Source organism: Ochotona curzoniae, unplaced genomic scaffold (genome assembly GCF_017591425.1).
Source record: "Ochotona curzoniae isolate NIBS_2020 unplaced genomic scaffold, NIBS_Ocur_1.0 scaffold_3835, whole genome shotgun sequence".
NCBI lineage: Eukaryota > Metazoa > Chordata > Mammalia > Lagomorpha > Ochotonidae > Ochotona > Ochotona curzoniae.
The window spans coordinates 5,912,427-5,938,349 of NW_024467114.1; the positions used below are offsets into that span (position 1 = coordinate 5,912,427).

The following is a 25,923-nucleotide window of genomic DNA, read 5'->3' on the forward strand; positions in this document are numbered from 1 at the left end:
AGCAAAACCAAAACCAAGTGGAAGCTGATTGCATTTCTGGAAATCATATGGATTTCTGTTATAGATGGTGTGGATGGGAAGGCACTGTAGTCAACAGGTGGTGTGACTGGCATATTTTTAGTTCTTCACCAGGAATTGCAGGTGGCAGTGTGTAGCTTAACTCATGCTGCTGCGTACCTGGTTTTCTGACCCTTCAGCAGCCTGCTCATGGTGGCATATTGCAAAGCTGAAAGGAATTATGTTTTCATAGCTGAAAAAAACAGACTTTTAAATGGTGGTTTCTTAATGACTTAGGAACTTGATAAAATTTTCATGCAGCACAGTGGCAACAAAATGAGCAGGCTTTCCCAGCATCACCATGGACATCTCAGAAATGAGACTGTAGTGACTGCACTGAGTACTCGCCCAGTGGAGATGTCCCTGCCTAGGTAGAGGAAAAGGGGAAGACTTAGATTCTTTGTACCTTAAGCAAATTTGATATATTTTTTTTAAGTTTTGGTTTACTGTCACCCCTAAGTCATCGGTTCCAATTTAATTAAAAATGCCAGGGTGCCTAATCCTAACTTTGAAATAAACAACTAAGCAGTATACATGCAAACATATGCTTTAAATATTGCTATTTTCTATAGAAAAATTTTGTGATTCTTTACTGTAATTTATTGGTCTTTTTGGTAAGAAAATAGCAGTATTTGTTACTTTTATTAATCCACTTTAAAATTATTAGCACTATTATCAATATGCTGCATGATTTAACATTAAGTTCCCTAAGTAAAAGTGATTTACTAATAATTCTTTTTGAAAAATTTCCCTTATTTTCTAGGTATACACCTGAAGAAATTGAGAAGCTGAAGGAGTAAGTTTTATGGGGCTTTTTTTGTTTGTTTTTTTGTTTTGTTTTGTTTTACTTTTGATTTGAAAATTTAAGATTTTTTGGTAGACTGGTGTAATTTAGTCTGCATAATTGACCATCTAGAGTTTGTCATGAAGCCATGCATACGAGTTGAGTTTCCTGTTACCAGTCTCCGAAAGCTTCCTCAGCCCACTATAAAGGTTTCCAGAAATGATGAGGTGGCCATTTCAGGCAGTGTGAAGACTGAATTTGTGGGATCAAAACCAGGGCTTTGCCAGCTTTAGTTAGTATGGTGATTTGGCAGATACTTCACTGCCAAACATCTGGGCTGTCTCTACCATATATAAAGCTATTAGGGAATATAATCTTGCTTCATTGAATTAGGATCGCAAAATATGATTTTTAATGGATTATTTGGATCATGGTAAAAATTACAGTCAGTCCTGTTCATCCCAGTGGCTTTTTCTGATGTCTGAATGAGAGCTTGTTAGATTCTGCTCAAAAGGGAAAAATAGGGAGCTTGCCTGGGAGAGTGTGTCAGTAACCGGAGGGGAAATCTGGTCTTTTTGAACACATATCCAAGTTACTTATTTCTTCTCTGACCCAGGAAAAAGGCAATTGCTGCCTGTTTTTTTTTTCACCCACAGACAACTGTGGACCCCCCAAAAAGGCCACACTTTCAAACTTTGGCTCTCAAAGTATTGCTGCCCACAACTTCCATACCAGTCAAATGGGAAGAAGAAGAATGAAGATTAAATGATGAAATTAAAAGGGAGAAAACAGTTGAACCAAATGCTGATTGGCAGACTCTTGTTTTAGGCTCCGGATAAAGCATGGCAATGACTGGGCAACAATAGGGGCGGCGCTAGGAAGAAGTGCATCTTCCGTCAAAGATCGGTGCCGGCTGATGAAGGACACCTGCAACACAGGTACTGGTGCCCCTGGCAGCAGCTTGTCGCCATGCAGATAATGCGATCTCGTCTCTTTGCCGAAGTTTTGTTCCATTTTATGTAGTTCAGATTTCATTTTCTGGTCTTCTGTTTTTATTCAGCCTACTAAACAGACCTAACTAACTGATCTTTGTTTTGTGTGATATTGTGAACACAAGGACACAGCATCTCCTTGGCTCTGAAGGGAGTTTAAGTGTAGCATATTGTTTGCTGGCAGCTCAGAATTGTTCCTGTTGGGGAGGTATTTAAAACATGTAAAGGTACTTCATAAAATTCATGGAAAATGGAGTTAAAATATGAGCTTATTGTGTATAAAAATTGTGAAATCACTGCATAGTTTTTTATAATACACATTTTCCATGAATTTTTGAAAGCTGGAGGAAATTTAATTTTGTGCCTTCCAATTGATTAAAGTGAAAAACAGCTTATTAACACAGGCTTACAAACAACTTCAGTTGTAGGTGTCAGATTAGGTGGTATTCAAAAGTGGTTAATTCGCTATATTTTTTCACCAATGATGTGACTAGTACTGGTATTTCAGTCCCCAGGGCGGACTACTGATGCCTGTTAAGGTGCACGTATGGATTGAAGATGCTGTTAAAGTTGGCCTTTGTGATCAGTAATAGTATACAGGCTCTGCATCAAGTGTGACACTACTTTTCTGTGCCTGAGTCTGAAGAGTTTAGACTCCATGCTCTCCCAGTTCCCTTTGCCCTGATGTTCTTGAGAGGAGGATGCAGTCTGTGCTCAGTCTTTGAATAAATACTTCTCAAATTAATTCAGTTTCATCTCCTAAAGCATATTTTTTATCCTCACCCCCTTATTCTTGTAAAGTGAAGTCAAGAATGTTTCCTTTTATCTGTTGCACTGTCACTATTATTATATAGCAAGACAGTAAGAATATAAATTCCACCAACTCTGTGGGATAAGATGGGGATGGAAGCCTTAGACATAGGGTTAGGACCCCAGAGGCTTCCTGTGAGACGTCGTGAACACAATTGGAAGTGACCTTGCTGATTGCAGTGTCTGCCTGCACTCCTCGTGTTGCAGCACGTAATTTCTGATGGCTTCCTTCCTGTGTGTCCAAACCATGAAAACAGATCCACAGCAGTCAGGGCGAGGCAGAGTCCTTAACAGGCATTCAGTTAATACGTAGAATAACGGTGAAACAAATACATAGTCTGAATGATTCCATACATTTTTACCTGCTAATAAAATAAAAAGGTTGGTTTGTTGTTTTTTTGTTTTGTTTTGTTTTGTTTTACTTTTGATCTCTGCTCAAGTTCTATAACATGAAGACCAAAGTGAAAATTTGGCATCAGGGATTTGACATTTCAAAGTTAGGTTTACAACCAAACAAGGGATGCAAATATGCACAAATAGCATTCTCAGAATTTATTAGGTGTTAAGTGGTTTTTGGCTTTGGAATAGTTGGGAAAATAAAAGGATATAAGCCAAGTTTTCACTAGGGAAAGGAAAGCCTAGAGGGGTTCCACTTACCTTGAAAACCTGAAGATAACAGCATCTTAAACTTAACTCCCATTCTGCCAAACAAGGAATCTTAGGTGGGAGTAAGAAAAAATTGTGAATTTCTGTGTCACATGAAGCTCCTAATTTAAGCCTTCCTACTTCGTTGTTGGCACAGAAAGCACTTGGTGCAACTTGAGGACTTTGTTTGTAGGTAGGGTTAACACTTTTCCTTAAGAAGTCTGTGCTCTTCATTAGGATTGTTTTCTTTAATATTTGACTAGTAAAATGCAACCTAGTAGGGTCATTCAGAAATAGAACGCTGGTACTAATTACTGCATTCTTCCCATCAGGCTTTGGAAATAGTAGGCAGAATCAGGTTTGTCAGAGATCGTAGCAGTGGTGGTCTGGATGATTTCCTTCTTGCAGGGAAGTGGACAGAAGAAGAAGAAAAGAGACTTGCAGAGGTGGTTCATGAATTGACAAGCACTGAACCGGGAGACATAGTTACACAGGGTGTGTCTTGGGCAGCTGTGGCTGAACGAGTGGGTACCCGCTCAGAAAAGCAGTGTCGCTCTAAATGGCTCAATTACCTGAACTGGAAACAGAGTGGGGGTACCGAATGGACCAAGGAAGATGAAATCAATCTCATCCTCAGGTTTGTGTCCTGAATCTTTTAATTACAGAACTGTTTAACTTCGTGGCTATGAATGTCATAATTTACCCTCTTCATTTGATTTCCTTGGTTGCCTTAACCTCGAAAGCATCCTTTCCATTCAAAGCCTCTGTTTTAGATCCTCGGTATTTCATATTGAGCTCTTGTTTTGTTTTGTGTTTGTTCTTTTTAGTGCATTTAGTGCCCTGGTGCACCAGATTGAAGGTGTGGAGACTGAAGGCCTGTCTAACCACACAACAGGTACGGCACAGGCAGCGGCAGTGTAGCTTTTCCACTGTCCCACCAATGTGCCTCCTCTGAGCTGGCCTGCGGGGAACCTGGTTAGGGTAAGAGGGCTGTTCAGTCTCCACCCCCTTCAATCTTTGGCTGCTGTGATGACCCCAAAGTAACAGACTGTGGCTGCTCCTTAATCAAGTCCGATGTGTCATAATTAAAAGCCAGAAGACATACAGGCTTTTGTAATTCCAGATTTAGTTGTACAATTTTGTTGGTTATTTTTTAGTTGCAGTTCTTGTCTTTTTTTCATTATCATTGCATTGAGTTTTATTTTTACTCTTTTTTTAACCAACTAGTTGTCCTTACATTCAAATAGTTCATTTCTGAATATTCTTGTTTTACAAATGGAAGGCACAGATCCAGGAACTGGTTTAGTCTAGTCACAGCATAAAACACTGCAGCAAGCTGTACAGCAGAACATGTTCTAACTATGTTGTTTTAACCTTCAGCCTGTTCCCTTTCCTTCACAGTTCTTAATCTGTTTCTAACCATTCACTACAGCTCAAACCATTTCTGTACTTCTAACAAGATAATTGCTAGTGGTATTTCTTAGCTTTGAAAGCAGTTCTGTTCAGGAATCCTTGCCCCATGTAAGTTAATGGTAGTATCTAGTTGGCATACTTTGTCAGTACCATTATCACTTGTGGTTAGAGGAGAGTCCCCAGGGAAAAATAAACTTAACATCTAATGCATGCTTATTTTTCCATTCTGTAGGATAGCAGAGCTTGATGTGGCTGATGAAAATGACATAAACTGGGATCTGCTGGCTGAGGGATGGAGCAGCGTCCGTTCACCACAATGGCTTCGAAGTAAATGGTGGACCATCAAAAGGCAAATTGCAAACCATAAGGATGTTTCATTTCCTGGTGAAGTACTGTTTGCTGTTAATCCTCCCTTGCTATCAGCACATTTAATCAGTAGGGTTAGAAGTTGCAAGTTGTTTGCCTCAAGTAAAAGGAGATTGCAGCAGATACCACTTGAAACTTATGATACTTTGCTTTGGGGAGTTGCCCTTTCCTCCTGAGAAAAGGGTTCATAATTGTAGTTTGCACCTAATGTGAAAATAGACAAATAATCCTTATTCTACAGAAATTATGAATTTAAAATCTTAACATTTTCATTTTGTACAAAGATGTTTCAAAAATTTAAATTAAGACAAATTATGATTTGAATGTGGCAGTTTATTTTGTAAAACCCTGTATATATTACTAATTCATTATAAACTCCAACAATCCTTTTTTATGAACCAGAAAATTATTCTTGTAATCTTACAAAGTGAGGCATAACATATCCTTTGGTGCCTGTTTTGAAATTAGGCATCAAATTATACAGTGTTTGATCCCATTCATTGCCCATAGTATAGCACTCCAATTTCCCATTCGCCCAAAGGAAAATTAAATGCTTAGGAACTCTGATTTGATGAAACTCCAACTTTTGAAAATTAAACACCCAGTTACCAAATATCATGATAGAGTGTGGAATAGCTCTCTGTGCAGGAACTGCAAGCTGTTTCATTCCTGTTGAGGAAGGGGCCAGTCAAGTGCCAATGAGCACCTAAACTAGGCTTCTATTAAAAAAGCCTACGACATATGTTTAATTTCAGCTGACAGTACTGAATTCTTTAAATGTTATAATCGGTAGTGCTTCCAAAAAGCTTCAGTACTCATGATTTAAAGTGTTTATTGTTACTGTAATAAGCTCTTATACCAACATACAATAATTTATTCCAAATACTTTCCTTCCTTACCCTCTCCCACCCCGCCCGCCATGTTGCTTAGATGGTGGTCTATCGGAGAATCAATGTTCTTTTTGTCTACCCATCTTCCTTCAGTCTTAATAAAAGGTCTTAAACAGTTACATGAAAACCAAAGAAACAACCCAACACTTTTGGAGCACAAATCTGGATCCGGAGTCCCCAGCAGTAATTGCAGTTCCAGTGTACAGCATGTTCAGATCAGAGTTGCCCGCCTGGAAGAGAATGCAGCCGTCTCTCCAAGTCCCACGGCAGCACTGCAGATCCCAGTGCAGATCACCCATGTCTGTAAGTGTTGAAAGCACAAGACCGCCTGCCATTCGACCCTGGAGGATTCTGGCTGGCAGCTCTGCTGCTTTCAGTCATATTCGAGCATTGAAGGAAATTTGGTTGGCTTCACTTAAACGAGATGTAAAGTTTACATTTAGCATTTACACAGTGTGTCAGCAATAAGTTAGAACCAATTACCTGGTTATTAAAAAGTCATTGGATTTTATAATTAATGATTTAATAGAAACTCACCACTCAAATAGAAGAATCAGTGATTAATAGAAACTTACCTAAAATATGGTCAGCCAGTGAGGCAGCAAACTAGAGATAGATTTGACATAGTACATAGAAGATGTGTCAGTAATCTTCCCCTGGTTGAGAATCACGGGACACCTGTGTGTGATGTTAGTACCAGGCATCTGGCAAAGTCATCTGGGAGACTTTTAAACTAATAATGCCTCTTAAAAATTCTAATTTGAGTTTGGTTACTTGCTTTCTCATTCTACCAACATAATAAAGTATGAAGAATGTATTTTCTTTAGCCCTGATTGTTTTTGTTTCAATAGTCTAAAAACTGGAAAGCAGAAATTATAAGTACAAATAAGTATGATCGCTACAGGCTGTAAACTGCAAGAAGATTTAAACAGTTTTCTTTCACTATTAGTTTGATAGAACTGATTGTGGGAATACAGTAGACATTTTACAAATGTGAGTTCAGTAACAATTTTATAAGCAGCCTATTATTAACATTTGGAGTATATTCTCTTATTCATCCCCCCCCCTTTTTTTTTCACATTAGGGGGTAGGAATCAGCAATCAGCAAACTTTTTCTTTAAAGGTCAGATAATAAAAATGACTATTTTAAAGTAATTGTATAATGCTGATTTTTAAAAATGTAAAAATCATTCTTAGCCTTGAGCCACATTTGTCCTTAACCATACTTTTGCTCACCTTGATTTGGGTTACTAATCTGGAACTACCTGAAATTATTGTGGGTATTATTTTAAGAATGCAGAATACTAAGAGAAGTAACAGGACTCAAGTAAGGGCGTTACATTCCTTTCAGCAAGAAGTGTAACCATTACTTTATTATAGTCTGACCATAGTACTACGTATTAAACTAAAACTCACTTCTAAATCATTTTTGTTGTTCACCTACATGAATTTTAAGTCTCATTATAAACTTGTACTTTAAGTAGTCTGATTCTAGATTGACACTCCTTAAAGATCTGATCTTTTGTGTTGTGCAGTCCCCCAAATAGGACCTTCTAGAATAATAGCATCTTTCATTTAATAGGAAATGTTGGATACTACAATGTTTTAGGCATTTATAAACCTCATGTTATCTGTTATAACCGAATGCAACCATAGTAAAAGCAAATGAACGGGCATGGGTGTGTCCCAGAAGAACCGTCAGTCGGGCAGAACTGGCAGTGCACTGACCCCAATCCATATGTTACCTCAGATAAATGTTAGGTTCTCATAAGCAGTTTAAACAACTTCATGTTTCCAGGCAGATTTTTAAACTGACATCATGAGAGTTAAGTACACTGAGAAATTTCAAGTTGTGAAGCATTTTATTCTTGTCCTCGATCTCACTACAGCTTCAACAGACTCCTCCGCTGCTACTGTTGACTCGGAAACAATAACACTAAACAGTGGAACACTACAGGCATTTGAGATCCTCCCGGTGAGTAATACTCATAGAGTGGGTGCTATCCATGTTTCTGCATTTTAGAAAGATGAATTGGTACCATCTTCAGGAATGCTTATTTTATAAACAGGTAAGATACTTTAGGTCACATGGGTAGTAGACAAGACATAATGTTTTTCCTCATCTGTATATTACCTAGTATATTCTTTTTATGTATGTAAATGGCTATGCTGTATATTAAGGATTTGTACTGTCATAAATTTATAATAAAAAATGTTGATATTTGAGAAAGTTTGAATATTAACCATGAGCTGTTGAACAACACACATTCTCAGTAAACACTGTACCAGCCAAATACAAAATTTGAAAGTCCTAGTTCTACACTGTTTAACCACTTGGAAAAAGTTTGGTTATCCTGTTTAGCCTACTGTTCAGGAATTCAAACAATCCGAAAACACCTATAAGTCATCTAAGAAAAATGAAAATGTGTGTCCAGGTACAAATTGATGTATAAATGTTCGTAGCCATTATTCAGAATAACCAGAAGATGAAAATAACCCAATGTCTATAAGCTGATAAATGGGAAAATGTATTATTTGCACACAAACATCACTGAGCTACCAAAAGGAATAAACCTTGAATACACAGTGTTAAAGACACTAGACAAAATATAGGGACAGCCCTCAGTTTTGTGTGTTAAAGCAACATGTATTCAATTGCAATTACTGGAATTTGGGATGTGATCTCTGCTGGGTAGCGTTCAGTGCTGCAGATCTCCCGTTGTGCTGCTGAGCAGAGCCAACAGGCTCTGCAGGGGTGAAGAGGGGTGCTGTGCCAGGAGTGTTGCTCAACTGTGATGTTTGCTAGACTGAGTACTAAATGCGTTTTTTACTTTAAAATTTTATGCTTATGAGCTTATCAAGAATATAACCTTATTGAAGTAAAAAAAAAATCCGTATGTAGTTCCCACTTATTCAAAATTTCCAAACTGGACAAATCTGTAAAGTAGGTCACTGCATTTGGCTAAGGGAAATGAAGGGAAATGTGGCGTGTGGGACAGACAGAACGGCAGTCAGTTCCAACTTTTTTTTTTTCTTCAGTCTTTCCATTTACAGCCCACTGGCACTCCAGGCACCTACCTGCTTCAGACAAGTGCAAGTCAAGGCCTTCCTCTGACTCTGACGGCTAGTCCCACAGTGACCCTGGCAGCTGCTGCTCCTGCTTCTCCTGAACAGATCATTGTTCACGCTTTATCTGTATGTTAACATCAGTCACTTGCCTTTTGAATGTGCTATGTACTCAGATACTTAATTTAAAAATAGAAGCACCAGCACTATGATGGTTGATCTAAGCAGTTCTTCTTACTGCTGTTGTCTCAGGTAGCTTTGCACCATCACTAAAAGCACAATGGATATACGCTGCAATAGAGGATTTAGGAGTAAGAATGGATAAACAAATCTGTTGGATGCTTTTTAACTTTGTCATTAATAATTCCCTTTACCATTTTACAGCCAGAGCATTTGTTGAACACAAATGACAATGTCACACTTCAGTGTCACACACCAAGGGTCATCATCCAGACTGTTGCTTCTGAGGATATTTCTTCCATATCCCAAACAGAACTGGCAGTAGACACTGATCTTCAGTCATCTGATTTTCCCACGCCTCCAGATGCACTAGAAGCAGACACCTTCCCAGATGAAATCCATCAACCAAAAATGACTGTGGAGCCATCATTTAATGATGCTCATGTATCCAAATTCAGTGACCAAAACAGCACAGAACTGATAAACAGTGTTATGGTCAGAACTGAAGAAATACTGGATACCCGCCTTAAACAGGAGGCGGAGTCCCCCTCTCACTTAGCCACTGCTTATGTTACAGAGGTAAGTCCAGGTGCTCCTGAGAACAGCCTGCCAGGGACTTCCCTGGAGCCACCACTGCAGATACTTGGGAGGGGTTTGGGTGGTACTGCCTCCGTACTGATCAGTGAACCAGCCGTGTTGTTGCTAATGGAAATGGGCAAAGATTTCTTTCCACAGTCAAGGGAGTTGAACAAAACTCTGCCCCTGTCCACCCCACCTGTAGTGCACAGAGCAATGTTGACGGAAGCCTACCCTGTTCTTAGGAACAGAGCTCTGATTCTCCTTAGGAACTTCAGCCCAGCACAGTGACAGCACTATTTTCTTGAAGACCTGTACCTGCATTAGTTTCGATTTGGAATTATAGGTTATTGTCCATTTTAAGATACTAACCTTTCTTTGTATTGTAGTTTTAAAAATGGGATAAGTTTGAGAGCAAATCCTATACTTACTGTATGTTTGAAATCTCTACTAAAAAAAAGTCTGAATTTTTTTTCCTTTTTTTTTTTTAGGATTTAGAGTCTCCCACCATAGAACAAGTTCATCAAACAATTGATGATGAAACAATACTGATTGTTCCTTCACCACATGGCTTTATCCAGACATCTGATACAATAGATACCGAATGTGTCTTGCCTTTGACAACACTAACAGGTACCATACTGTAATATAACTATTGCCAGTGCCTGATACATTAATATCAAGTTGTCAGACATTTATAATCAAGTCCTTTTTGATCCACTATACACTAAACTGTACACACTATATTGGCATGGATTTAAAAGCACATATGTATTTAAGACTAACTTGAAACTTAACTCATTACAGATCCAATACTCCATCATCAGGAAGAATCAAATATCATTGGTTCATCTTTGTGCAGTCCTGCTTCAGAAGACTCGAAGGATGTTGAGGATTTGGTAAACTGTCATTAGGTAACTCTTAGACAGTTGAAGCAAAGAAGCCACACTGTCAGTGACCATTGCTCCAAAGAAATAGGAGCAGCTCCCACGAGGCTTATTCCTCTGGCTTTTGCACAGCCAGTGCTGAAGCCTTACCTGGGTTTGATGACAGTGTGAGTTGCAGATACCCGTGTTCCTGTTACTAGAGGGAATGTCATTACTTGAGCTCCTGAGAAAAGTATCAGCAAAGCTTAACTGCTCTGGTTGAAAAGCAGTAACAGAACTTTCTATCCAGCCTCACATAAGCCTGGTTATATTTTGAAGAACTCATTATCAGCATGTTCTAGTTTGATATTTGACCAACAATCAAATTACAGAGCCCTAATAGTTGACTTGACTGTATGGCACTTACTTTATTAGCCCATTGCTGGCAGTGGGAGCTGATTTAGGCAGGGTAGAGGGGAAAGCATTAAAGAGTCAAGAAAATTCACTACAAGTTTTTTTAATTGTTATTATTACTTTTAAAAGGAATATAGGTGAGAGTAGTTAACAAAACCCACCAGAAGCGAGCAGTTCCCAGCCATTTAAGAAACCACTGTTCATTAATTGGAAAAGTAACTGAACTACTTTTAAGTAAAACTAAATTGGATGGGGAGAGAAATAATGTTGCCTATCCCATGACTGTTCATTATTTCTTCTTTTGCTATATAAATTACCCCTAAAAATAGCTGGAGTGGGTGGGCACTAGAGTTTACAATTAATTTAGTGTATGAACTGGTTGGGAGCATGGTATATAACTTCTTCTCAAAACACAAAATTTGCTTCTGTTAACAAAAGGAAACAAATAGTCATTCCTCCAACTAGAAAAAAGTTAAGCCAAAACTAGCCTCTGCCTAGTCTTGAAAGAACACGACCCCTATAGAAAAGTCACAGAAACATTGTATAAATTATTTTATTTATTACTGTAATTAGATCTTCACAATCAAAGTGTCTTTTTACTGTCTGTGTTTTGTTAATGTGAAACTGTAGTTCATGCAGAAGTTGGTTGCCTAGGGAACAACTGTATATTCAATTTAACAGAAATAAAAGAATATTTGTCCTAAAAAATACGTTGTTGTTACATTGCCGTGCAAATACAGTGTAAGTAAAAAAAAAAAAGCTTGTAAGGATTGGGATGTTCACATGCAACAGTGTTAAAGTAAAAGCAAAGTGATCCATGTCTCCCTTGCAATAGGGAATTCAGATTTACAATTAACATGAAAATCATGTATCAGATTTCGAGGCCATCTACCAGCATTACCTCATCCGACAGGTTCTCACTATGATAATGCGGTTTGGAAGAGTCCTGGTAGGTGTCTGTCCTCGGACGCCTCACCTTCCCACATCATGGAAGTACAGGTTTGCACATATACATAACATGATGATAGAAAATAAGATATAGTAAATTAGATTTCTAAATTTTGGTTCTAAGTCTCCTTGTCGATACCAGTAGATCTGAAAGAGTTAAATAAAAGTTTTTAAGTTAATGTTCCCTAAGCCAACTGTTAATCAGTACTTCTATTTCCCTAAATGGTAGCCAGATTTAATTCTTACTCCTTCTAAGTCAAGCAGTACTACCCGAGTCTCCACACCCATGTTCACACTTTTCTCAGTTTACTTTGTTCAACCCCATACAGACAACCAGTCATTCATCAGCTATTTTAACACTATTTGAGTAAAAGGTTTAACTCTCTTCTAGGTATTGCCTAAAAAGATCACTTTTCAAATCCTACTAGTTCAAATTGGGAGCAGAGGCATCCTCCTCTGGGAGCCTTCCTGTTCCCCTCGAAGTGACCAACATCAAGTCTGTGTCATCTGTATATAAACTCTATATACATTCCTTTGAAATTCTAAAGAGTACTCACCAGAATGCAGGCAGTAATACAACTCAAAGAGATGCAGACAGCAAAAAATATATTCAGCGGCTTTGGAGGTAGGTGCGGGAAAACAAATGCGCTGATGAGCGTTACCTGTAAAGACAAGTCTAGTAAGGCCAGGACCGTGTCCTCTGAAGGTAAAACAGTCAGCTGGGCTCTAGGCAGAGGGACACTACAGATGCTTCACCTTACATACTCTCTGCCGCCAGGCTTGCTTTCTGGAATGTCAATGTAATTTTAACAAATCGGTTGTAGATATGTTCAAGATTTATTACTCCCTCTTCAGGAGGTAAGACTAGTTAAACTGTATCAACCTCTAACAAAGATGAAAACTCATTTCAACCACAGAACAAATGACTTTGCTTCTTTGTTATTTTGCATACTCCTAGCAAAAGTGAATACAATCAAAGTGGGTTTTGTTTGACATGAAAAACACTGCAAGATGGGTTTCTAATACACTGTACAATTCCTATCAACAGGAAACAACAAAATATTACTACTAAGCAAGCAAGCAAGCAGGCAAACCTGGCAAACTCAGTTAACTGAAGCCCCAATTATCTGATTTGCACTACTTCACATACTCTACTGTGAAGGGTGGTGAAAAATCAGACACTCTTAAGACACTCTAGTTACTCAGTTGCATTTTTGTAGTACGACATGCAAAGCATTCATACTGACTGAAATGCTTTGCATACTCACCTATTCACACCTCACTAATGTTCTGTTTGGTTTGAAAGCTACTGAACCACAATTCTCAAAACTGACCAAGAACCTGGGTAGAGTACAAGATACTTACAAGAATCAATAAGGATGTTAAGCTTCCAACAACCAAATGAATGATTCTATCCTGAAAGAGAAAGGAGTTTAAGCTTAATGACTGGATCCATAGAATAATATAGTAGGTACTGGGTTGGTTTAGAATGAAACCAGGATCCTGTGTTCTCTCAGCTTGACACATTGAAATGCCAGACAAAGCAAAGTGAAATGAGCCAGCCAGGCCAGGGATTCCTGAAGGAGCAGGCTAGTGACATTCCAGACTGCTAAAGACCAAGTAACTACACAGAGGAAGGGGCCTACAGATTATGTGGGTAACAGTATTAGCCAAAAACAACAACAGGAGAAAGAGGCAGGACAGTGGAATGCCTAGTCAAGGACCTTGGTGAAGACCAAGAACCAGACCTACTGACGAAGAACTGTGGTGTTTATCTATGTGTGATATGCTTAGGTGTCCTTGCCTAATATACAAGAAGATGCTGTTATTAGAGAATGCCAAGGCTGGAAGCAGTCTCAAATACCATCTTAATTGCTGGTTTTCCAACCTGTTTAATGACAAAAGCCTTCAACACAAATATTATCGGAAGACCCCAGAGCTCTTCCCGTGAGCTGTTTCTGTCACCAGCCAACCAACTCCACACAAAGGACCTGAAAATTCACTCCTGCCTTCACAGGAGATTCAGGCCTCAGATGGTCAGAGTCACACAGTAAGTTAAAAACTATTGAAATTAGGGATTCCGAATCCAGGTCACTGTTTAGATGCAATTTCTGGTATGACTATTGGCACAAGCTATGTACAGCGGGGCAGGTGTTTGGTCCAGTCGTTAAGATACTGTGGGAACACCTGCATCCCACGATGGCATGTCCACTTCTCGGATTCCAGCGCTGTTCCTGCACACCCAGGGAGGCAGGCAGTGATAGCCTCATTTCCTGTATCCCTGCCACCCCTTTGGGAGACCCTGATTCCCACTCAAGCCTGCTATTTGCAGGCATCTGGGGAGTCAAACAGCAGATGCAAACATCAGTTCTCAAAAGTTATTTACAGAACTTCAGAATAAAGTGAGGGTTTAAGGCCTGATTAGAAAACGCTGCTGTAAGGCAAATGTGAACTCAAGTTTATTTCTGAAGAGGCAAATTTAAGGCTTTTAAACAAAGGATGTTTGGGTAGTAACTGATTAGGAAACAACTTCAGAGAAAGGAAGAACACTTTACAGCAGTGACCCTTCGTTTCCCAGACAGCCACTGGAAGGCCAAGTGCACTGGGTGTGCCTAAAGGACACTCCACACCAAGGCCACTGCTGCAGAGGCCAGGGAATAAAGGAAACCACTCCGGCCACACCCTTCCCAAACAGCAGACTCAACAGACCTATGGCTGCCTTAGTGAGGTAAGCCTCAACCACCCAGCCAAGGCTGAAATTAGAACACTGAAGGAAGAGACTCAGAGACAAGTCTCTAACTACTGTTAACTTACGCTGCACAGGACATACACGTGTATGCACAAAATCTATAGGAGCTAGGGTCTTTAACTAAAGCTTTTGACCATAATGTAAATTAAAAATATTATCTCCAAGCAATTGCAACATTTTCACCTTATGCAAAAGATTAACTATGGAGTCCTGGTACAATAGCCTAATGGCTAAATCCTCACCTTGCACACACTGGGATCTCATACAGGCACCAGTTCGTATCCTGGCTGCTGCTCCACTTTCCATCCAGCTCCCTGCTTATGGCCTGAGTTCTGGCTTTGGATTGGCTCGGCTCCACCCTTCGGGGGTAAACCAGCAGATAGAAAATCTTTGTCTCTCCTCTCTGTAAATCTACTTTTCAATAAAAGTAAATAAATCTTGTGAAAAAATTAAAAGATCAACAATGCTTTCTTCCAGTCTCTTCTAGGTGCCAGAATATGTGTTCTCTGAGCAGTGTGCTGCTTGTCAACCCCATATCCCACATCTTAGTGCATGAGCCCACCTTCCTGCTAAAACCCCTACGAGGCATTAGTTGACTTGAGACCTTGGGGTCCCTCTCTCACCCTTGGGGAGGCTTGGAGTAAGCTCCAGGCTGCAGACTTTGGCATGCAGGCACTCAAGAAGTAAACCAGCAGACGCAAGATTGGGTTCCTGCCACTCATGTGAGACTTCAAAATGCACCTGGCTCCAAACTTGTATTTCACATGTGTTCCTGAGTGAACCTGAGAGTGGAACTTGGCTAGCACGCACTCTTCCCTCTCTCTGCCTCTCAGTGTTTCACTCCTAGGCTGAGATGCCACAGGGCTACGTCACGGCAGCACAGGCAGCTCAGGGGAATGGAGAAGTGGTCGGAGGTGTCAGTACCACTAAGCTCTACTGAAAGGAGTCAGCACCACTGTGCCCCAACAGAGCAGACTCCACTTTTACTTCTCACTAAAGAGCAGCCTATACAAATCTACCTAAATATGTCAAGTGGCAGGTGGCACCTCAGAAAACCTATTAACAGCTTTTAAGAATGAAGATAATTATGGACTTTGGGAGGGGGGGTACCAGATTGCTACATTTGTCCACATAAACACAACTGGTTTTACCTATTTTGTTGAAAATACATCTGAACTTTACAAGTTCTTCCTGTCCTGTCTTCTAGACAATCGGAATAGAATTTCCAGGGATCTATGTGAGTACCCATAATTCTATTGCTGTGATGCTGTGATCTGTGCTCCCCTCTGAGGCTCCCAAGATGCAATCCAGGACTGAGTGAAAGTATTTCTCAGTATACTTTACTTCAGGTCTTCTATCAGGATAATTATGAATCCAGGCAAAGAAACAGAGTTGTAGAAAATCTACTACTTCTAGGGCTTTTAGAATCTTGCTAGTCAAAGTATAATTTCTGGCCCAGCAGCATCGGCCTGTCTGCCCCACTCCTCTGTAATCGCAAAAGGCACCTGAAGGCCCACGGTGATCTGTGTGCACGCTGAAGGAACAGCAGCAGAGTCCTGAAGTCTGAGGTCGCAGTGAACTATTCTGGATGCAATGCTCAAGCTCACAGCGTGGACAGCCTTCCCTGAGCCCCAGTGACTTTCCGGGGCTTCTCTGGGGGTGGGGGGTAACAACCCACAGCTGCCTGTCAAAGGACAGTTAGTTGGGGGTCTAATGGACACTGCATTTAAACTGTATCAAATAAACTGAAACTCAGATCATTTCTACTACAGCTAGTCTGCTTACTTAGTTACTTGTCGCAAATACTATCGATCTCCTCCCCCAACATTGTTTAACCCTGGTTCCCCCTACCAAATTGGTGCTCCTCTAAACCTTGTACTATTCCCTATCCCCAAGCAGGGAGCTGGATAGGAAGTGGGGCCACCAGGCTTAGAACCAGTGCCCATATGGAATCCCAGCACGTTCAAGGCGAGGACTTTAGCCACTAGGCTACCGCGCCAGGCCCGGCTTGGAGTCTTAATGTTTGTTCGTTTATTTTCATTTACTTAAAAGTCTGGGTGACAGAGATATTCCATTTGCTGATTGACTTCCCAAATGTCCCAACACCAGCTGTACCAGACTAAAAGCCTAGAAACGCGTCAGTGTCCCACGTGCACGGCAGGGTCCCGGGTACTTAAGTGATCACCTTCTGCCTCCCAGGATGCTTTTGCAGCAAGCTAGATCTTATCAATTTAAGTATCTGCTGTATTTCAAATTCAATAATGAATAGTACCATCTCTTATCCAAAGGCAGGAAGCCACTAAGGAGAAAGAGTAGGGTGTCTTGGGGATACAGGAACAGACTACCACAGAAAAACCAGAAGGAGGAAGACAAGGAAGATGAAGGGAGGAACTCCACAGCAACTCAAGGGGGAACAAAACCAGCACTGTTACCAAAGAAGAGAGGGTGCAGAGTAAACTCTTCCATCCCGTGAGAGCTGGGATGGAGGCAGCACACAGCTGCAGAGCGGCCTGAGCCCAGCAGGTGAAGAGGGCGGAGGGCAGGTGAGACAGACACCTGGGTGAGAAAAGAGCCCAAGAAGCAAATGAAGAGCACGTTGTCTGCCGTCCCCACCTGCTGAGGGGAGTCTTTCAAAGTCTCTTCTCCAATGACCTTTGTAAAACTCGGACGAGCAGTCCAACTGCCCCAGCGGTCTTTGGAGCAGTACCTGTGGGGCCTGGACTGAGAGACCAGGCTCCGACCGCACTCTGCCGCTGCTCAGCTACCTGACCTCAACTCCTTGCCCTTCTCAGTGCTCCAAATGAAGACGGGGCTAAGCGGCATCTGGCTGCCCACGGTTCTGAAGTGTCAGCTCTGAAACGCCTTTGGGCCATTGAAGGCCTATTCCCCTGTGATCACAGCGGGTTGGGGAGAAGCAGCGAACCCCTTCCTACCTGGTCAGCCATTAGGCAACAGCTCAGAACAAAACAGAGAACCCTAGGCTCATCTCAAATATTCAGATACAAGCATGGATCTGGGAGGAAATGCAAAACCAGCTTCTGTCCCCAACTCCTTGGAAATCCTGGTTCTAGAGTATGGAATGCTAACAAGTAACAATGTTGAACCTTCTGTTTCCATGGCAATTTGTTTTTCCTATTTCAAAAATGCTACTATAATCCATATAAGCACCCCCAAAAAGACCAAAGCAAAATTTCTAAGGGATTTATAAGTGGGAGATATAGATAGATACATACATAGATAGATAGATGATAGACTTGATATTTTTTTGTTAAGGAAAAATGTAGCTAGAGCAACTACTTTGGACTAAAAGTTAAATGTTAGTACTTTCTGTGGTTTCAGTGACTTGTGGTTAAGTACCCAAAAACACAGGCTAAGGCAGGTGTTAAACCTAACAGTTAAGATGCCATCTGAGGCGCCTCTCGGCCCACCAGAGTCCCGGAGCGCAGATCCCAGCTCCATTTTTGATTGCCGCGCTCTCCTCATGTGCACCCCAAGAGGCGACACTGCTGGTCTAAGCAGCTGCACCCCCTGCTGGATGGCTTCCTGCCACCACAGCCCTGAGCACTGTGGCCATTTGGAAGGTACCTCCTGTCTCTCCGGCGGAGAACATGTCACAACAACTACACTACGAGGACGTGAAGCTCGGAGACCTCTCCGTGCATTCGACTTGCTCTCCTGCGTGCATCTGCCCGTGTCACTGAGCCCTTATGCCCCAGTTTCCATTGTCGTCTGAGACCGCTCAAAGACTGGCAAGCAATGCAGGCGAAGGCCCTCAGCAGAGCAGCCAGAGCAGCAAACACCAAGTGAGGTCAGCAAATGGGAGTTAGCACAGCGTCACAGTTAACAGCACGTCAACTGGGGAGCCTTCCCAGACACAGACTGAGCCTCACGCTCACTGGGAGCTGAGCTAGCTGCAGGCCTGGCCCCAATCTCGACGCAATTTCAAAAGCATTCTTCCACTCGCACAAGGACACACAGGTCTGGCAATCCACATGTTGTTATGGAGGCTCCTAAGAATCCCCACACATATGCACAACATTTTGCCGAGAGAAAACAATGACTCAACTCTCTTACCCCAAACCAGCACAAGTTACCTTCAGACGGGAAAGTTCAGTAGTAGATGAGCAGCTTTGCAGAGGCCAGACCTCGCTCGGTTTACGCTTTTTCCCAATACTGTGCTACCCACTCACTACCCACCTCTTAGCTCTAAAGAGTTCAAAATGGAGGGGGGGGGCGGAAGCAATAGCATAGCGGCTAAAGTCCTCGCCTTGCATGCCCCTGGATTCCATATGGCCACTGGTTCTAATCCTGGTGGCCCTACTTCCCATCCACCTCCCTGCTTGTGGCCTGGGAAAGCAGTCGAGGACGGCCCAAAGCCTTGAGACCCTGCACAATGTGGGAAGAGGCTCCGGGCTCCTGGCTTTGGATCGACTCTGGCCGTTGCGGCTGCTTGGGGAGTGAATCAATGGACGGAAGATTTTTCTCTCTGTCTCTCCTCCTTTCTGTGTATCTGACTTACCAATAAAAATAAATAAATCTTAAAAAAATAATAAAAGATGAAAACACACATAAATTGAGAACTGGGAAAGGCACTGTGCCTAGTGCTAAAACAGTTAAAAGATGTGGAAACAGGCTCCTGCTCCCAAGCAGCTTAGATTCTAGTCAGGCAGGCAGGACGTGCCCATGTCCCTCGCTGCACACGAGCAAGCACTAGGGCACTTGTGTCAGCGAGCTCGCCGGAGAGAAGCACAGACAAGCTGAGAAAGGTTCCAAGCCGAGAGCCACACTGCGCAGACCCGAAGGACTCAAAGCAGCTGCGACAGAACGAACAGGGAGGGTGTCTCATCAGGTGCCAGCCTGGCCGGGCTACAGAGCGAGGGCAAGAGCAAGAATTCAACCCTCGGTCTGCAGTGGGATCCCCTGTGCCAGAGCCCCAAACCCAGAGGATTCCAGTCTGCTGCTCTGGGTGGGGAGAGAAAACCGACATGGGAGTGGGAAGGCCACGAGCTCTCCATCTGCTTGTCCCAAGCAACTCTGCTCTAGCACCAGCAGTCTGGAGAAGGGACAAGTGACGGTCCCTCGGGTGCCCGGTGCTCCTCTGTGCACTCCCCTCCGAGCTCTGTCACCAGGAGGCAGCGCTCAGGGGCCCAGGCAGACAGGTCCTGAATCACTGCTCCGTTCTAAACTGAGCAGTACAAAGCTACAGCAAAGGCCCGGAACAGCCCCCAGTCCTGCCCCGCCGCGCACAGAGGCCAAATGCTGCGCCTCTGAACTCCGACCAGTCCACCTGCTAGGCAAACACCTTGCTTTGCGCCCCGTGTGACTGCTGCTGAGGGGGGCACATGGGCTGCGTTCGCCTTTGGGACGTGCCCCTCAGAGACCTCTCCATGACTGTGGGGAGGAGCGGAGCCTGCTCCTCCCAGGGCACTCGCTCCTCCATCACCTCCAACAAAGAACAGACACAAACATCACCACCCTTCTCACGGAGGCACTCCTTCCTCTGTTGGGAGGGCACGCTGACCGGAAGTGGGTTCCCGCTGCAGCCTCACCTTCCCCCACACTGCTACAACAGGCTTGCTTGCTTGCTTTTTTCTTAAGATTTATTTATTTTTATTGGAAAGACAGATTTACAGAGAAGGGGACAGAAAGATCCTCCATCTGCTGGTTCACTATAGTGCCCAAATAACTGCAGTGGCCACAGCTGAGCCCATCTGAAGCCAGGAGCCAGGAGCTTCTTCCGGGTCTCCCATACTGATGCAGGGTCCCAAGGCTCTGGGTCGTCCTCTGCTGCTCCCCCGGGCCACAAGCAGGAAGCCTCATGGGAAGTACAGCAGCTGGGACACGAACCAGCACCCATATGGGATCCCCGAGCTGGGCCCAAGCTTTTCTTTCTTAACCAGAGAAAACCACCACCAGTTCAGCAGACTAGAATGGCTGAAACTGATTTCAGGCTGTCTGGCAGCCCATTAGCAAGCCCAGAAATCACAGCGACTCACACAGGCTGAACACCCCCTGCTATCCTGCAGCACACGCAGACACAGGCTGTGGCATGACAGGCGGAGGGACAGTGCAGACTCCAGGGCTCCCTGCACACCAGAGCCACAATTCCCAGAGGGTGTTCTGCAGAAATTCACCTCACATGAACGCTCCCATAGAGGAAGTAAAAGCAGTAAGGCTTTGTGCCAGGGCTAACAGGGCCACACCACGGAAACAGCTGAGGAAGTACCCACCCTTACCAACAACAGTCACAGTGAAAAGTTTCTGAGAGTCCCATAGTAAAAAAATAAAGTTCTGAGGTTGGCACACTAGCACAGCATGCAAATCCCCCACTGTGGCACTAGCACCCCATAGGGACTCCAATTCAAGTCCCCGCTGCTCAACTTCCAGACCAGTTCCCTACTAATGATCTGGGAAAGAGCAGAGGATGGCCCAAGTCCTTGCACCCTTGCACCCACGTGAGACCCAAGCAAAGCCTCTGGCTTGACTAGCCCAGCTGTGACTGTACAACCATTGGGGGACTGAAAGATCTCTCTCTCCTCCTCGCAATTCTGTATAACTCTTTGAAGAAGAATACGTAGATTTTAAAAAACAACCAAAAAGAAAAATGTTTCACAAGCATGATTACAAATCCAAAGAAGTCACATGCATTGTAATTCTGAGGTGCAAAATGGTAGTGCCAGCTGTGTAGGGTCACTGGATACCTACAATGTGCCCATTCAGAATCAAGATGGGTGTTGTACGTACAAAGAGCCAGATTCCAAAGGCTTATCAGGAAAAGCTGAAATGATATCATTTTGGATATAAATGACCCAATATACACATTAAAATAATTTCACCTGCTTATACTCTTAAATACAGCTACAAGAATCTTTAATTATATATATAGGAGACACAGAAACAATAGTCTTAGAAACTTCAGAATTTCCGATTAACTTGGTCTCTGTACCACATTTGTTTTTCTGAGAGTTGAACAATAACACAGAACTTGAACCTGGTGCGGTAGCCTCGCCTTGCATGTACCAGGATCCCATATGGGTACCAGTTCATATCCTGGTTGCTCTACTTCCCCTCCAGCTCCTTGCTTGTGGTCTGGGAAAGCAGGCAAGGATGGCCAAAGCCATGGGACTCTGCACCTGTGTGGGAGACCCGGAAGAAGCTCCTAGCTCCTGGCTTCAGATCGGCACAGCTCTGGCCATTGCAGCCATTTGGGAAGTAACCCAGCAGATGGAAGATCTCTCTCTCTCTGTCTCTCCTTCTCTCTGTAAATCTGACTTTGCAATAAATCATTAAAAAAAAAATACATGAGAAACTCATCTGGATATTGTCACCCAAAGACTGGTGGCAGCTGACAGCTCCATTAGAGACGCACACCTCTCTTCTCTGTGGACAACGGCCTCTGATGTTTAGGCAACCAAACAGGGCTGCTGCACTTTGCCGGTCACCCCAAGGCACAGTCTCAAGTCTAAACACCAGCTAAAGGCTGGGTAAACCCAGTGGCTGAATGTACAGTCACCACGCCCCCAGTCACCAAGCAAGCACCGATGAAGACAGAAGGTCCTTCCGGCACGGCCCACACGGGGAAGGCCCAACGTCCAGTTACATGCAAGGTCTAAATCAAGTTCACAGAAAATGTGTATTATGAGAAACTATGCATAGTTTCAATGTTTTGCATCAAGATAATCTCTTCCCAATTCTCCAAGGCCTTTTAGCTGTGCCTTCATGTAATTCCGGTAGCAGTATCTGTTAGTTCACGTCCCAAGGCAAAGCCCCACACCAGAGCTTCCTGGGCAGGGGCCTTGGCGTGCGGCCCCAGCAGCACAGACAGGCTTCTGCACCCCAAGCCCACAGGCAGGTGGGGGCTAGAAGTGGGAAGGACCAAGGAGAACCACCAGTAGACACAGGTAGTTGCATGAAGCCCTGCCGTGAGGTCCCACCCGCCTGGCTGTGTAACAGGAATAACTCCAGCTCCCCGAGGAACGTGAGGGTCAACCACAGCCGGGGCCCAGAAGACAGTCTCCTCCCCTCCACTCCCCTCTGCTCAGCCGTCCCCAGAGGCTGCACCTACCACGGACAGGCTCCCTACTGTACAGGTCAGAGAGAGCTCGGACACCAGCAGCCCAACAGGAAGTGGGCTTTCTGCCCAGAGGCCAAGTTCACACTGGCACCCCAGCCTGAGAGCGAGCAGCTGGCAACACAGCACAAGGGAGCCCACAGGGTCGTCACCATCTGCAGGGGAAGGGCAGCCCTGCCTTCACCCTATTGTCTCGCTCCTGGCCCACCTTGCCCAGGCCTCGTCCAGCTCTCCATGAGATCTGCACTAAATGAACAAAGCTGGGTGCCTCGCTCCTCCCAGGTCAGTGTCTCCATCAGATAGGAGCCTGGCGTCTTCAGGAGGGCCCCGCCGCGGGGGGCTTCTCCAGGAGCAGAGCAGGCCAGAACAGCCATGACACACCAGCCTTCGCCACCTAAGCGGCTGGGGTCGTGTGCGTGCGGCCCGGTTCCCGCTCTGCGCCCATCACACGCGCTTGCCACGGAATGGCCCACGGGGTCTGCAGGATGCCCCCTGGCCAGCAGCCGGGGCCTTCGGCTGGCGCTGAGCCCGCTGCTCCAGGCTCTCAAGAGGCAGAGAGCACCTCGCCGGAGCCGGGTAAGGGCTCTCAGCTGCTGGCGCGGCCGGGGAGCTCTGACCGAGGCGTGACCCCTGCAAGGCCTGGAGTGCCGACCCTTTGATGTCGGAGCCCTCCGGAACCCGGGCCGTCTTCAAAGCAGCCCCTCCGCGCAGCCGGGCCCTCCAGGCTCCTCGAGGGCTGTTGGGCACGGGAGCCCGGCGCCCCCGAAGCCTCGGAGCGGCCAGGTGGCCGGCAGCCCAGAACTTTGCCAAACTCGCCGAGGGCACGGAGGTCGGCTCCGCCCAGCCACGGCCCGCTCACCTTGGCCGACGTCTCCCCAAACAGAGGTCTGTTGTCCAGACCGCTGGTGCCGTAGGTCCTGGCCGAGAAGTCCTCCATCTTGGGGCTTCCTCGTTCTCGCCAAAGCCTCTCAGCAGCGAGCCGGCATCGCCTCCCGCAGCCTCACGGCGCCCGCGTGGCCGCAGCCCCTGGGGTCCTCACGCCGCTCCGCCCGGGCCCCGCTCTCCTCATCCCGAGCCGCTGCCGCACAGGGGAAGGAAACACGGGCGCGTGACCGGGGCCGCCGGGGCAGCTCCCGCCCGCCCGCCCGCGCCTCCCCGGGGCCGGCCGGCAGCGCCCGCCCGCACCCCGATCTCCCCGCTTCGTGGCACTTTCCGCTCAGGGAAAGTTCTCGCAGTCCCTCCGCTCCCGAGGAGCCGCACAAGCGAAGTTGCCCGCGCGCGCCGAGAGGGCGCGGGTGGCCGCCGCCGAGCCGCTCTTGCAGCCCTCGCGTCGCCTCCGTCCCCCGGCCTCCCCTCCCGCCTCCTCGGCCCTGCCGAGGCCGGGCTCCGCGGTAGGAGCGCGGCCCGGACCTCACGGAGCCGGACCCTCCCGGCCCTGCCCCGCGCCCGCGAGGCCGAACCTCGGCGTCCCCGGCCGCCCGCTCGCCCCGGCCGCGCCGCCGTCGGGATTGGCAGTCCGGGCTCAGGGCCGCCGCGCTGGGCAGGAAGGAGGAGTCGGCGCGGGCCGAGGGCGGACGCCGCTCCGGGTCCTCTCTCAGCCGGCCGGGACCCGCGGCCACCGTCGCCAACCGGCCCGGCCCGCCCAGGCCGCGTCACCGGCGAGGCGGCCAATCCCGCGGGCCGAGGCGCCGCATTGGCTGCGGAGCTCTCTCTCCGGGAGGCGCCGGCCCGGCCCTCGCCCCGCGGGGCAGCGAGTCTCCGCGGCGACGCGACCCGCGCGGGGCGGCCCTGGCCCGGCCCCGGGCGTCGGACGCGCTGCCGGCAGCTGGCGGACCCCGGGTTCCAGCCGGGGCTGTTTGGGGGCGTCCGTCTGGCGCTGCTCTGTCATAGGGTGCCTTTGTGTGCCCCAACAGTGAGGTGGTGCTGGTGCTTGGTCCTCCCTCAGTCCCCGGCTTGTCTGCGGCCGCGGGGCCGGACGCTTCTCGGGGTACACGGCGCCGCTTCCCACCGGGGCCGTCCCGGACACGAGGGTCCGTGGGCAGAGCGGTTGGGACGCGCCTCCACCAGCTCTGGGAATCCGAGGGCTGGCCCGGGAACCGCGTGGAGTTGCCGCGCTGTGGAGACTTGGGTACCGTGTGTAGCCCAGTGCTGGCTGCTGCCATCATGTGGGGAGTGCGCCAGACTGGAAAAATCCGTCCCTTCCTCTGAAACTGTGCCTTGTTTGATTAGTCCTAGAGATAATTTACTCCCGCTCGACAAAATACTGATGAGAAGCTACTGCAAACCGGAATTTTACAGTGGACAGGGAACTTCAGCGATCCAATCTGCCAGGTCCAAAACACAAGCCCGGGCCACGATTAAACTCATGCACTAACTTCTTTTTTTTTTTTTTTTTTTTTTAACAGGGGGCTTATTAAGGACAGAAACCTCTACAGGCCACTTAATATAATCAGCGTGGAACATCCATATTTTTGGAAGTATAAACAGAACAGTCACACAGGTGTAGCAATTATGGGCAGACAAACGTTACTAATAAAGGTCAAATAGTAAAATTATAAGTGCATGTCATTATGGTTGGTGATTCAGGTGACCTGCCATCCTGAAACACGGTGACAAAAGCCTAAATCTTCTGTCCAGATGCGAGGGAGAGAGTGGGCACTCAGTTAACATAAGAGCATGGGGCCAGCACCATGCCATAGGAAGCTAATCCTCCGCTTGGCACTGGCATCACATGTTGGCACCGGTTCAAGTCCGGGCTGCTCCACTTCCGATCCAGCTCCCTGCTGATGTACCTGGAAAAACAGCAGAGGATAGCCCAAGTACTTGGGTCCCTGTGCCCATATGGGAGACCAGGAAGAAGCTCCAGAGCAGCTCAGCCATGGGCCTTGCAGACAACTGGGGAGTGCAGTAGCAGACAGAGGATGTCTCTCTTCCTATCTGTAACTGCCTTTCATATAAATAAGATCTGAAACAAAGCAAACTACCACCAACAAAAAAAAGATGACAGCATGCCATCTGGGCATATCTAGTGTTGGCACTTGAGTCCAGTTCCCTGCTCATTCAGATACTGAGGGAGAGCATTGAAGGCCCAAGTAC

At 45.7% G+C, this 25,923-nt stretch overlaps 2 protein-coding genes across 8 annotated transcripts in view; one reads left to right on the plus strand and one right to left on the minus strand.

Annotated features, from left to right (window-relative positions):
• Positions 1-11,767, plus strand: part of DMTF1 (cyclin D binding myb like transcription factor 1) — a 42,413-nt gene extending 30,646 nt beyond the window's left edge. For 3 of the 7 annotated variants that reach the window (XM_040964908.1, XM_040964910.1, XM_040964909.1), the window contains 8 exons: positions 821-853; positions 1,670-1,779; positions 3,697-3,925; positions 4,934-5,085; positions 6,051-6,260; positions 7,847-7,932; positions 8,997-9,152; positions 9,408-10,201. In XM_040964908.1, the coding sequence (XP_040820842.1) occupies positions 821-853; positions 1,670-1,779; positions 3,697-3,925; positions 4,934-5,085; positions 6,051-6,260; positions 7,847-7,932; positions 8,997-9,152; positions 9,408-10,070 (1,639 nt within the window). In that variant the 3' untranslated portion in view covers positions 10,071-10,201. Of the gene's footprint in view, positions 1-820; positions 854-1,669; positions 1,780-3,696; positions 3,926-4,933; positions 5,086-6,050; positions 6,261-7,846; positions 7,933-8,996; positions 9,153-9,407; positions 10,214-10,270; positions 10,413-10,586 lie in introns of those variants that run through there. The other 4 variants (XM_040964913.1, XM_040964912.1, XM_040964915.1 and 1 more) reach the window with 3 other exon arrangements.
• Positions 11,768-12,015: 248 nt separating this feature from the next.
• TMEM243 (transmembrane protein 243) lies at positions 12,016-23,902 on the minus strand. The gene is made up of 4 exons (XM_040964916.1): positions 23,687-23,902; positions 13,373-13,423; positions 12,565-12,669; positions 12,016-12,154 (listed from the first exon to the last, which is right to left on the minus strand). Exons 1-4 carry the CDS (start codon positions 23,762-23,764, stop codon positions 12,032-12,034), a joined length of 357 nt encoding a protein of 118 aa, XP_040820850.1. The 5' UTR covers positions 23,765-23,902; the 3' UTR covers positions 12,016-12,031.
• Between the last annotated feature and the right edge of the window lie 2,021 nt (positions 23,903-25,923).